The sequence below is a fragment of the Staurois parvus genome, unplaced genomic scaffold (genome assembly GCF_062004578.1).
Source record: "Staurois parvus isolate SC_StPar_1 unplaced genomic scaffold, SC_StPar_1.0 ptg000404l, whole genome shotgun sequence".
Lineage (NCBI taxonomy): Eukaryota > Metazoa > Chordata > Amphibia > Anura > Ranidae > Staurois > Staurois parvus.
This window is the reverse complement of record NW_028318200.1, coordinates 1,945,176-1,959,907: the sequence shown is the minus strand read 5'-3', so window position 1 is coordinate 1,959,907 and position 14,732 is coordinate 1,945,176. Positions and strand designations below refer to the sequence as shown.

General features: G+C 38.9%; 1 protein-coding gene across 1 annotated transcript; it reads right to left on the bottom strand.

Moving 5' to 3' along the window:
- Positions 1-2,611: 2,611 nt before the first annotated feature.
- Positions 2,612-4,492, bottom strand: LOC149455089 (zinc finger BED domain-containing protein 5-like). The gene has a single exon (XM_089686646.1). The coding sequence runs from the start codon at positions 4,490-4,492 to the stop codon at positions 2,612-2,614; it is 1,881 nt and encodes a 626-aa protein (XP_089542772.1).
- Between the last annotated feature and the right edge of the window lie 10,240 nt (positions 4,493-14,732).

The following is a 14,732-nucleotide window of genomic DNA, read 5'->3' as shown; positions in this document are numbered from 1 at the left end:
GACCAAAAATGTAATATATTGCAAATTACCACATATTAGATGTGGTGGCTGCATCGGTTTTCTTTTTTTATGTTTTTTCCCCTCTGTTTTCACCTGGTGATCTGACCAGTAAAACACCTCCTGTATTAGTGAGACACCACTCTGAATGAAAGAGCACAGGGGGCTAGCAGATTTAAATACACAAACTGACTGAAGCTGAACTTCAGCTAATACTTTATATGCAGTTACAGCAAACTGTTTTCTTTTTCCTTTTGGGATAAAGGTTTTACATAAATAATTAAAACTTGACCATTGTAAACACCCTTGCTAGTCCTTGCTAGTGTTAAATGGTTTGTCTCATCTCTGTAACTAATACATTCTGCTGGAAAGCTTGTTTTTTTTGAAAAATAACATACTGGATCACCAGATAAAAATAGAAGAAAGAAAGCCTAAAAAAGAAAATAAATGCATATGTAAGAAATTGTAAGCTGCAATATATTAAATGTTTGCTTTTGGGTTTATTACCACTTTAACTCATAACATATTTTAGTGAACTATTTCTTCAGGAGCTAAATTTTGCTACTACTGTTACTACTAATATTTTTAATAATAATAAAGATGATAATGGCAATAATAATAACAATATTAATACTGTATGTCACATCAAGCCACCCTGGGCTCTCTAAATTCTAAAGAGAACTTTGCTTACAAGATTATGTTGTCTGTTTATGAAACTGAGACGAACTGTGATCCTGGTGATCGCAGCTCATCCCATATCATTAGAGGTTTATGAACTGAGATGATCAGCGGAGAACATTTTCTCTGCTGATCATCTCAGCACACTTAGAAGCTGTCATTGACAGTAATAGAAATATGCAGGCTTTGAAGGTGGGATCTCAGCACCTCACTGGCGATCTCTGTGAAAATTCTCCCTCCCAGATTCTCCAGGTCAGAACTAAAGAAGCAGAAAGCCAAACTGGGGTGATTGTTTTCCGTGACACATACAGCGTACACTGCAGACAAAGGGTATGCATGGCAGTCGTCCATAAAGGAAGCCTCTCCTAAAGCCCATGGACAAAAAGCCCACCTAGAATTTGCCAGGGCCCATGCTGTAAAAGAAGACTACTGGGATTCTGTACTCTGGAGTGATGAGACCAAGATAAATGTTTTTGGAAATGATGGCTTCAAAACTGTATGGGGTTGAAAAGGTGAGGTATACAAAGAAAAATGCATGGTGCCTACAGTGAAACATGATGGTGACAGTGTCCTTCTGTGGGACTGCATGAGTGCTGCTGGTGTCGGGGAGCTGCATTTCATTGGTGGCATCATGAATTCACAGATGTACTGCTCTATATTGAAAGAGAAGATGCTACCATCACTCCGTGCCCTTGGTTGTCCTGCACTTTTCCAAACATGACAATGGTCCAAAACCTACATCTAAGGCTACTGTAGCATTTCTGGAAAAAAAACAGGGTGAAAGTGATTCAGTGGCCAAGTATGTCTCCTGATCCAAACCCAATTGAACACCTATGGGAAATTCTGAAGAAACAAGTTGAGCATCATTCTCCATCCAGCATCCAGGCTCTAAATGAGGTAGTTCTTGAAGAAGGGAAAAAGATAGCTGTTGCAATATGTCACTAACTCGTTCATTCCATGCCTAGAAGACTTGGTGCTGTCCTTACAAATCATGGAGGTCATACAAAATACTAGATGTAGTAGTTTATGTTCTGGGGTGTATTCATTTTTGCATCAACTAATTTGAGTAAAACTGAAGATTTTGCAATCTAAGCTATATTATTAACCTTACTTTCATGTACTGAACTAAACAAATGTTCTATAAAGCTCAGTTTTGTCAAAATTGTGGAAATTGTTCTTGTGTTAATTGAGATGTTAATTAAAATCTTAGTTTTCAAAAGGGGTGTACTCATTTGTGCCGAGCATTGTATATATTGTATATATTTATTTTCTTCTTTTTTAAAACACTAAGGTATGGTTCTAACTCAGACTTATTTCTATCATACAGGGGTATCTCATTTCATAATTTTTTTTTTAATTTTGATTTATTATTCAATATTCTTATTTTTTTTCCTTTTTTAAAATGATTTATTTATATTTATTTTTACATTTTATGAATAGTGTATAGCTGCATGACGATGCAGGTTCAACCATTTCACTACACACCATTCACATGAAAAAAGTACAAATCTGATTATTGTTTGAATTTTAATAATAATTATAAATAATAAATACTTGTGAGCTATTATGAAATGAGGTATTCAGTGGGTAATATATAATATTATATTTTTATATATGATGTGTTTGGTGCGCTGGCACTTGCACCGACTCACTTGCTAGTGTATATACAATATTATAAATAAATAGTGCCGCGCTCCTATTACCTAGTACAGTGTTTTTCAACCTTTTTTGTGCAAAGGCACACTTTTTTCATGAAAAAAATCACGAGGCACACCACCATTAGAAAATGTTAAAAAAAATTACCTCTGTGCCTATATTGACTATATATAAAGTAATTCTCTTGAATAGTAATCAAACACAAAGAAATTATTTTATAATTACTTTATTATGAAATAATAAAGTATTCTCATAATTGTTCATATTTCTGTTGACTTACTCAGTGCGAAACCTGGGCCTGTTTGGCTGAACACAAAGCTGATATTCTGGCAGGAATCGAAGAAAGACACACACGTAGCTCTTCGTCAACAGCTCTCAGTCTCTCTCTGTCTTTAGTTTTTATAGCAATCAGGCTTGAAAAGCTCATCTCACACAGATATGTAGTGGAAAATGGGAGCAATGTCAAAATAGCTTTGTTTGCCAGAACGGGGAACTCCTTGGCAGTATCCAACCAAAAACTGTCCAAAGGTAGATCAGCAAATCTTAGCTTGAAACTACGATTTTGTCTCAGTTCAGTTAGTTCCTCCTGCTCCTGTAAAGTCATGTCCTTTCCACCAACTGATGCTGAGCTATAAGGGTCCCTAACCCAGTCAAGGCATTCAGTGGAGACTGAAGAGAAATAAAATGACAACTTCTCCTCGAGAGTTTTTAAATGTTTAACTATTATCTCACCCAGTGCAGCAGTGTGAACACCTTGCCATTGCTTGGTGAGTGTGAACATTTCAAGATTGCCACTTTCCACGTGTTGATGCCAGAGTTGCACCTTTGAACGGAATCCATTTATTTTATCTGTACTTGTAAGCAGATTTTCATTTCGGCCTTGCATTCGTGTGTTCAGCTCATTCAGATGATGAAAAATATCTGCCAGGTATGCCAGCCTTGCACACCACTCATCACTTGCAAGCAGCTTTGCGTAATCTGACCTCTCATTTGTCAGAAACACTTTAAGTTCCTCCCGCAGCTCATACACACGAACCAAGACCTTGCCACGCGACAACCACCGGACCTCCGTATGAAACAGCAAGGTTTTATGCTTCGCTCCCATCTCCTCACACAAAGCTGCAAACATGCGACTTTTCACGGGTCGTGACTTTACAAAGTTTACCATGCGCACAACATCATCCAACACAGGAACTAGGTCTGCTGGTAAAGTCTTGGCTACGAGGGCCTCACGGTGTAAAAAACAATGCGTAACAATCACATCTGGATTTCTTTCCTTCACTCTGCTTACAAAGCCTTTGGTGCGCCCGACCATGGCTGCAGCTCCATCGGTGCAGACACTTGTGCAGTTTTCCCACTTAAGTCCTCCTTGTTCAAGGTATTCTGATGTGACCCTAAAAATTTCTTCTCCTGTTGTTTTTTCTGGCAATGCCTTGCAAAAAAAGAAGTTTTCTCTAATTGCATCACCATCCACAAAACGCACATTGGCCAAGAGTTGAGCATGTCCACTGATATCAGTAGACTCGTCAAGTTGCAATGCAAATTTCTCACTGATACGGATCTTTTCCAAAACCACACTTTCTATGTCTGCAGACATGTCATTAATACGTCTGGAAATTGTGTTGTCTGAGAGAGGGACTTTGTCTATTTCCTTAGCTGCTTCAGGTCCGAGCATCTCCTCTACAATAGCTTTGCAGGCGGGAAGTATTAATGTCTCTGCCACAGTGTGCGACTTTTTTGACTTGGCTATAAGTTCAGCAACTTGATAGCTAGCTTTAAGAGCTCTTTCATTTACCTTTGTGGTTTTTCTCATGAAAGTTGCCTGTTTCTCCGTGTTTTCACGCAGGTGAACAAAAAAGTCTGCATTCTTGTTTTGAAGCGAAGGGTGTTTCGTTTGGAGATGGCGTTTAAGTTTACTTGGGACCATAGCACTGTTAGATAGCTTTTCACCACACACCACACACAGTGGAGTTGGTTTCTTTGCATCTCCGGTGAAAGTAAATCCAAATGAAATATAGCTTTCGCTATATTGCCTTGTGCCAAAGAATTTCCTTGAGCTAACCATCTTTGCTTTCTTTTGATCCCCACTCATACTTGGGCTCTTATCTGGCTCCGAATTTTGTTCAGAGTCCAGTTCTTTCCTTTTCAAAAATTTGTCCATCACTGCAGTATCTGTTCCTGTCTCACTGTCACTCAGTACTTACTGCGCTTGTCTCCTCCAGATAGCCGCTGTCCGTCACACTCAGCACTCCATCCAGATCCATCAGTCAGTGCTCTTCTTCTCCTGTCTCCTCCAGATCCATCACTCAGCGCTCTTCTGTGCTGCGTCCGCGATAATCCTCCAGAGTCCAGATCCTTCGGTGCTCTTCTGCGCATCGGCGATCTACTGCGATGTCCTCTCCTGTCAGTGTAACAGTGACACCGGAGCTATTTATAGTCCGTAACATGTGCTTCGGCTCACAAATAGACCAATCATTACAGTGGTGGGCAACCTTTTTTTTCAACTGAGCCAAATCTCGCCAAAACCATGATTGAAATTTATTTTGAGAGCCACATTTTTAAAACTGAAAATACATCTCCCATATAGTAATTCATCCCCCATAGTAATTCATCCCCCATATAGTAATTCATCCCCCATAGTGTAATTCATCCCCCATAGTGTAATTCATCCCCCATAGTAATTCATCCCCCATAGTAATTCATCCCCCATATAGTAATTCATCCCCCATATAGTAATTCATCCTCCATATAGTAATTCATCCCCCATAGTAATTCATCCCCCATATAGTAATTCATCCCCCATAGCAATTCATCCCCCGTATAGTATTTCATCCCTCGTATAGTATTTCATCCCCCGTATAGTATTTCATCCCCCGTATAGTATTTCATCCCCCATATAGTATTTCATCCCCCATATAGTATTTCATCCCTCATATAGTATTTCATCCCCCATATAGTAATTCATCCCTCATATAGTATTTCATCCCTCATATAGTATTTCATCCCCCCATATAGTATTTCATCCCTCATATAGTATTTCATCCCCCCATATAGTATTTCATCCCTCATATAGTATTTCATCCCTCATATAGTAATTCATCCCTCATATAGTATTTCATCCCCCCATATAGTAATTCATCCCTCATATAGTATTTCATCCCCCCCATATAGTATTTCATCCCCCCATATAGTATTTCATCCCTCATATAGTAATTCATCCCTCATATAGTATTTCATCCCCCCATATAGTATTTCATCCCCCCATATAGTATTTCATCCCCCCATATAGTATTTCATCCCTCATATAGTAATTCATCCCTCATATAGTATTTCATCCCTCATATAGTATTTCATCCCTCATATAGTATTTCATCCCCCATATAGTATTTCATCCCCCCATATAGTATTTCATCCCCTCATATAGTATTTCATCCCTCATATAGTATTTCATCCCCCCATATAGTATTTCATCCCTCATACAGTAATTCATCCCTCATATAGTAATTCATCCCCCATATAGTATTTCATCCCTCATATAGTATTTCATCCCCCCATATAGTATTTCATCCCTCATATAGTAATTCATCCCCCCATATAGTATTTCATCCCCCCATATAGTATTTCATCCCCCCATATAGTATTTCATCCCTCATATAGTAATTCATCCCTGATATAGTAATTCATCCCCCATATAGTATTTCATCCCCCCATATAGTATTTCATCCCTCATAAAGTAATTCATCCCTCATATAGTATTTCATCCCCCACAGTACTATTCCCCCCCCCCCCTTCTAGTAAGCCAAGTCCCCCGTGTCAATTCACTTACCTTTTGCGTTCCTCTCGCTGTCTTCCCGCGCCGTTCGGGTCTTCAGGGCGGACTGTGAGAGGAGCCTAGCTCCCCTCCCCTCACGTTCGGCACGCTGCCCCGCCTACACACATCCTGACAGCCACATCCGCAAGCCGGATTAAAAGGTCCGCGCGGACTTTTGGGGCTGCCAACCGAGAGGAGGCAGGGGAGCGGCCGACCGAGAGGAGGGAGGGGAGCAGGCGCCCGGCACACAGAAGAGCCGCATTAGACTGGGTAAAGAGCCGCATGTGGCTCGCGAGCCGCGGCTTGCCGACCACTGAATCATTAGATTCTAATGATTGGTCTATTTGTGAGCCGAAGCCACATGTTACAGATGAAATTGGAATTTTTCCCACAGCACACCAGACAATATCTCACGGCACACTAGTGTGCCGCGGCACAGTGGTTGAAAAACGCTGACCTAGTATATATATCTCTTTCTCCTAGAGGTGCATGATTGTTTAACTATAACAATTCATAACTCTCTGTGACCAATAAATACAATAATAACATAAATAACAATAATAAATAGTGGGTCACTGTGACTAGTGAATCAAACAAATTATATAAATAAATAAATCAAAAAAATCAAATCAAAAATCTTCATACATGTGATTAATAGCAATTAGTCCTAAATTGATTGTGACTGAGAAAATACAAATCCATACACTCTAGATTAGTGCTCCTCTGATCCACTGTGATTACTCCATTTATATTGTGCAATAACTTATATAAATGTGCACGTGCATATAATAAAATAAATATCAAAAGTCTTTTAAAATAAAGTGCAGTGTGCAGGTGGATTCCTTATTCCCTCTCGCCGAGTGCTTAGTGGTCTCCCTATGCGCTCACCTTAATATTTGCCTGAATAAATCCAGGCAAATACGCTTTTAATCCTTCCAGGTTCTCCTGTTCTCTCCTCTATCCCCTTGTGCAGCTGCACACAGTGACGTCACGGACAGGGCCTGGCCGATCCCAGACTCGGGAGAGCTCGGAGCGCTGGTATAAGGAGGATTGGAGGAGGTGATAACCCCAGGAGGGGAATAAGGAGATCCTTAGAGAGCTGGTCAGGATATCTACTCATGAGCAGCTGCACAAGGGGATAGAGGAGAGAACAGGAGAACCCCTATAGATCCATATCCACCTTCTGGAACAGCCTGCATGAGAGTATCATCCCATCCTATCAATCCTGGAAGGATTAAAAGCGTATTTGCCTGGATTTATTCAGGCAAATATTAAGGTGAGCGCATAGGGAGACCACTAAGCACTCGGCGAGAGGGAATAAGGAATCCACCTGCACACTGCACTTTATTTTAAAAGACTTTTGATATTTATTTTATTATATGCACGTGCACATTTATATAAGTTATTGCACAATATAAATGGAGTAATCACAGTGGATCAGAGGAGCACTAATCTAGAGTGTATGGATTTGTATTTTCTCAGTCACAATCAATTTAGGACTAATTGCTATTAATCACATGTATGAAGATTTTTGATTTGATTCTTTTGATTTATTTATTTATATAATTTGTTTGATTCACTAGTCACAGTGACCCACTATTTATTATTGTTATTTATGTTATTATTGTATTTATTGGTCACAGAGAGTTATGAATTGTTATAGTTAAACAATCATGCACCTCTAGGAGAAAGAGATATATATACTAGGTAATAGGAGCGCGGCACTATTTATTTATAATATTAATAATAATTATGTTTTATATTTACAGGGTGTCTATTTTCATGATTGATTGACTTTAACTTTTTTAAATCTTATTAGAATGTGTTTTATTATGAGCTTTTTGTTTTACATTAACTTTTACATTCACAATACTGTAGTCTTGCGATTTCTTGCGAGATTACAGCCTTGCACTCACAGTTCTCTAGCGCTCTCAGTGTTTGTAGATCGCTTCTCTTCTTCTTAAGAGAAATTATCTACAAAGCTACATAAACCAGCGATCTTATCAACGGTCATTTACCACTGCTTGATGAACGGACACCTATGTAAATAGTAGCATATGAGCGCTGGGTAGTATAGAGAAAGGAAGCAGCCAGCATAGAAGAGGAAAAACCTCAAAACCTCCAAAGTATGCCAATAAAACAGTAAAAATGCGGCGCTAAAATGTGCAAATGATAAACAAATAAATTAATAAACAACTGAAGTTAAGTCTTAGGTATAGTTCATAAGGTGCAGTGTGACAATAGTGGTTCAATGAGTAACTGTTAAACGTTCGTGCCTTCCGTGGCTGTGAAGAATGAGCATACAATGCACTAACCAGATAGCACAAGTTCTCTTGCGTTGGAGTATATAGGACCTACTCCTAGGTGCTCTGGGGACAGGAACTCTGCATGCGGATGAAGTCGGCAGGTGGGGGTGCGTCACCAGATGTCATCCAACCAGGGCAGGTTGCCTCTCTCCAGCAGTGTGTAAACACATCAGGTTAACTACATCCTGCAGTACGGATTTCAGCCATCAGGGGGATCATACAAGGGCCCTTTGAAAATGTGTTATTACACGAAACGCATTAGGGAGACCCCCTATATCATGGATTATTGACTGCATGACTTATTGTTCACCTCTGATGTAAGTGTTGATCCTTTTTTTATCTGAATTTGATGTTACTCCATTTGTCCATTAAAAATACTACACTATTGGAGTTTTCTCTCTTCGGGCTCATTTTTTGGCATTTTGAGCCCCCTTCCCCTGAAGGTGCTTTTAAAAGTGGATTCACACTTGAATGTATGATCCCCCCATGGCTGAAATCCATACTACAGGATGTAGTTAACCTGATGTGTTTACACACTGCTGGAGAGAGGCAACCTGCCCTGGTTGGATGACATCTGGTGACGCACCCCCACCTGACGACTTCATCCGCATGCAGAGTTCCTGTCCCCAGAGCACTTAGGAGTAGATCTTATATACTCCAACGCACAAGAACTTGTGCTATCTGGTTAGTGCATTGTATGCTCATTCTTCACAGCCATGGAAGTCACGAAAGTTTAACAGTTACTCATTGAACCACTATTGTCACACTGCACCTTATGAACTATACCTAAGACTTAACTTCAGTTGTTTATTAATTTATTTGTTTATCATTTGCACATTTTAGCGCTGCATTTTTACTGTTTTATTGGACACCTATGTGAGCAACATTCTCCGCAGCATTCAAAAATGCCTACAGTCGGAAACGAACAGAGGACCCCCTGCACCATAATTGATAGGTACAGTATGTACAAAATACAATAAAAAAAAGCAGAGGGAGAGTTCAGGGGAAGAGGGCTATGGTTTGCAGTTTAGATTTACAAGGGAGGTCTGGTGATAAAATTGTTGCTCTTGCAATAACATTCATGACAATACCTCACATGTGTGGTGCAAACACCATTTACATATGCATGCTACATTCACCTTTGCATGCGAGAATGGGTGGGAAGGGGGGGGGGTGCTTTAAAAATGTTTTAAAATTATATTTATTTTATTACAGTCACCAGAAGTGACTAAATGCTTGTTGCTTCCGGTGTCGTATACAATAGAAATGATCAGATCTATGGTAAGCTGGCTTCACTGCCAGGCTCCCGGTGGGGCAGCAGGGGGGGATAACGACAACCCCTCCTGACGCCTGTAAAAGCAATCCAGCAGCTAATTAGCTGCTAAGATGGCTTTTACATAACAGAGAATAGCTGGCTGAAAAAAACAATACTGAGATAATGCATGTAGCTTCAGGCATCATCCCAGTATAACTAAGTGCCAACATAAATGTATGTAAGGCGGTCGGCAAATGATTAATACATGTTTGCATTTTAACAGTTGTGTAGAAATGGTATATTAGTGGGCACTTTAAAAGTCCTATTTTTTTATAACGTTTATTTGTGCATAGATATCTTCTGTTATAATATATTCCTCCCAACATATAATAACTATTTAAGGTATTGCACAGACCTTTTGAGCACAGTAAGCAATAGCAACCTTTCATTGCATTTACAATGTTATTTTTGCCTAGTGGAAGCTTTTTTTTTAATTGAATTTGTGGGCAATAAACAGCGCCAGCAGAAAAGCACTAACAACATAAGCTATAAGCATGGCCAATCATTCTAACATATTTATTAGGAAGATTCTGAATCACTGGGTGCCCCTCTTTACTTGAACCTTATAATTTAAGCCCAAAATAGGCCCTGAAACACTTACATGTCATTTTCGATGATTAGTGTAAGTAGTAAAACTGTAAGTGCAAAGTGTAGTGATCCATAACAGCTAATCTGATTTCACCTTACTGAATTTAGACTTCTATAGGATGAATTCCCATTGGTGGCAATGGATTCTGCACTTTGCTCCTAGTACATTTTTACTGAATAAACCTTCTATTTATGACTTTTACTTTGTTTCCAAAGTTGCACAAAAATGTTTTCCTGATGGAATATTATTCTATATGCTTGTGCAACTAAAACATTTCTACAATATCAAAGGAAAAAAAACTATAAATAACATTGCTAAAACCATAAAAATTAAGAGAAGAACAAGAACACATAACAAGTTTAAACAAGATGAAAAGTCAATAGAAATACTGTTTGATAAATATTTAACTCTTATAAATAGTGAAACTGGGAAATAAACATAATTTAAATTTCATTCTAATATAAAGTACTGAAACATATATTAGTCAATAATAAAAGTTTTAATAATAATTCCAGGGATTTTAGATCACCTGGAATATGCAATTATTAAACTGTACTCCAATTAAATTTTCAAAATATTGCTGTTTTTATTTAATTGAAAAGCCATTTTATAAAAACTTTGCATTTAGGTAACCTTGTATAAAGTCAATCTAAAACTGTAATTTGGTAAATCAATTATTATATTAACCCATAAAAATGCATTAAAGATCGATGTATCTCCATTTAGCCATAAAGTTTCACCATTTTACCTTCCCCCCCCCTCCCAAGGGTTAAATTTAAAAGAGAGGTTTAAAACAAAGGAATACTTACTTTATTTCTTGCTTTATTTCTTGCTGTTTCAGGTTTCCTTCCCACAACCAGTACTACAAAGCCTCTAGTGTTCACCAGCTGTATGACCACACCATCCCCAACGTCATCACATACAATGCCATCATATAACAACGCCACCATCAAACCCTCCCCGCAGGCCAGAGTACTTGGTGTCATTCTGGACTCTAACCTATCCTTCCAGCCCCAAGTCCAATCTTTAACAAACTCGTGCAGACTCCACCTCCGCAACATCGCCAAAATACGCACGTTCCTAACCCCAGAAACCACTAAACAGCTCATCCACTTCCTCATCATATCACGACTTGATTACTGCAACTCCCTCCTTACTGGCCTGCCTCGCCGCTGGCTATGTTCAGTCAATCCTGAATACGGCTGCCAGACTCATTCACCTTTCCAACTGCTCCATTTCTGCCACCCCCCGCTGCCAATCCCTCCACTGGCTTCCGATTGCGCAACGGATCAAATTCAAAATCCTAACACTGACGTACAAAGCCGTCCACCATACTGCCTCGAACTACATCACTGACCTAATATCCAAGTACCACCCAGCACGCACACTCCGCTCCTCACAAGACCTCCTTCTCTCTAGTTCCCTGGTCTCCTCCTCCCATGCCCGCCTCCAGGACTTCTCCAGGGTGTCACCCATCCTCTGGAACTCCCTGCCCCAACCCATCAGATTATCACCTACTCTACTCTCCTTTAGGCGCACCCTGAAAACCCACCTCTTCAGGGAAGCCTACCCCACCCCCTGCTAACTTGCCAACCTCCTCCACTCTTCCTACCACCCCATCCCCCACAGCTGTCTCCTCCTGTGCCACCATCCCCTCCCTCCTAGATTGTAGGCTCAAAAAAGCAGGGCCCTCGATCCCCTCATGTTTTGCATTGTATTGTTGTTGTTCTGTCACATGTTCTGTCCCCCTTTGTAATGTACAGCGCTGAGCGAACTATTGGCGCTTTATAAATACTGTATAATAATAATAATAATGTAGGCCCAACTATGCTGAATTGTACATGAGGCCATTATGCCCCCCACACACACACACATGCACACACACATTCTAGGAGCATATCAGAGCACTGACTATTAGGGAAGTATAAAATAAGGAAAGTATTCCTCTTCTGAAGTAGAAATCGTGTATCACCTGCAATCTGGGAGGTGAGGGGGCACAAACTAGTGAAATTTAATGGCTGACTGGAGTTCAACTTTAAGGAGACCCTGTTATCAGACCATATTTTTTATTTTTAGAAATTGAAATGTTCAGTATATCTGCAATGCCACTCACAGTATTGCTCTTTTTCTGGAAGTCGTTTAGTCCTTTTTAAGTTACAAGTTTTATACATTTCACAGTTATGCAACACTTTTGACAGTGTCAGATTCCTGTATGTGCCTGTCACAGTGGCTATTACTCTTGTCTTCTCACTTTCTCTGCTATTACAACAAACTCTGAAGCTACCCCACACTGCCATATCATACTTCTAATACGCTGTTCCAAGGATGAGAGACAAACAAAGGAGAACTGGCGTAGAGGGGGATCTTACCTGAAGAGGACATTTTATTTTATCTTTTCTTTCTTTTTTTATTAAGTTTAAAATCATCAATATAAATACAACAATTCTCCGTACATTAAGATCATACAATCCCCATATCAAATTTTGTTTTTTTACATATACCTATCCCCTCCCTCCCTCCCTCCCACCTCATCCCTCACCCCCCTATTTGGTCACCTCCTATTCTAAACCTCTTTCTTCCTGATCCAGTATTCTATTCCTAACCTCCTCTTATCTCCCTTCAATCTCCTTCCCTTCTTATAAAAAATTAACCAGAAAATCTTTCTTATCCTGTCTGAACCCTATCTTGCCCCTTGATCAATTCTGAATATCTCCTGGATGTTTTAAAAACTGTCCATCTGTCCCAAATATTTTTCAATTTTATCCTCTCCAGTATGACACAGCTCCTCCATCCTATATATAAACTCTATTCTATGTATCCAGTCCATGATTTTTGGGGCTTCCTGGACCTGCCAGAAACTAGGATCCAGTTCTTTTGCCACATTAATGAAATTAAATATCATCGAGCTCTTATATTGTTTCACTATGAGATCAGTATTATGAAACAAACAAACCCAAGGGTCCTTCAGTTCACTAATCCCTATTCTTTCCCATATTTGTTGTATTATTCCCTGCCAAAATTTCTGTAATTTAGGGCAATCCCATCATATGTGTATCATTGTTCCTTTCTTCCTTTCTTCCCGCATCCCCTCCAACATAAAGGTGAATTATCTATTCATTCATTATGTGCCACACTAGGTGTAACATACCACCTAACTAAACATTTAGAATTCATTTCTATTGTGTTCATATCCACTGCACCATGTATTAAATGAAATATTCTTTTTTTATCTTGATCATTTAATTTTGTTCCTAATGCCTTTTCCCACTTTTCTAATAATGACTGAGAGACAATTACAGATATAGCAGTAAGAATCTTATATATGCGAGAGGTCATATGCCTTCGCATTACGTCTATACTAAAAAGTTGTTCAAATGGATACATGTCCTTCATCGTCCTCAGTGGCTGTGGGAGTGCTGTCACAAAGTGTCTTAATTGATTGTAACGACACTCATCTAACACACAGAATATTTCCTTCTTATATTTTAAATCTATAAAATTTCACAATTCCCCTTTATCAGATATATCTTTCAAACATGCGTTTCTGTCTTTTATCCAATTACCTGCAATATTCTCATTCCCAAGGGGGAAGAATTCTTTTCCCCACAATGGTATTAACAGTGAATTATATTCCCACCCCCATTGTGTATGAATTCTATCCCATATCCTAAAAACATTAAGTGTTAAAGTGCTTGTATTATCTGAAAATTTTCTATACTGTTGTTGGGAGCCAAATAATCTTATCTAAGTGTGACTCACTAGGTGTACTTTCCATCATTACCCAACTTTTCCCCCATGAGTTATAAATCCAATCTGCTATTTGTGAAAGCAGCACCGCATAATAATATCTCTTGAAATCAGGTACATTCAGATCCCCGTTAGTTTTGTCCTTACACAATATCTCATACTAACTCTTGGTCTTTTATTTACACTTATGTACTTAGATATCATCTTTTTTATTATCTCAAAGAATAACCCCGATACATATATTGGGAGCATAATAAATTTATACAGGATCTTTGGGAATATTATAATTTTTACTAAATTTATACGGCCAATCCAAGAGATTGATCTAGTAGATATTTTCCTCAGATCGTCCTTCAACTCGTTTATTGATGGAATGTAATTTGTCTGATACATATTCTTTACTACGGGGTTCATTTTACACCTAAATACCTCAGATCATTCTCCCTTCATACAAGGGGAAAAGCTTTCTGTAATATCTGTTTTTCTGTCTTTGAAACATTGATATTTAATATCTCTGACTTCGAAGGATTAATTTTCAAATTTGATAGTTCTCCAAAGTATTTTAGAATTTTTAGAGTTACTCTAGGATTCATTATGTAACATAGCATGTTGTCTGCATACACTACCAATAAT

Coding starts and splice junctions, on each gene's coding strand:
- LOC149455089 (XM_089686646.1), bottom strand. CDS start 4,492: ATGGACAAATTTTTGAAAAGGAAAGAACTGGACTCTGAACAAAATTCG.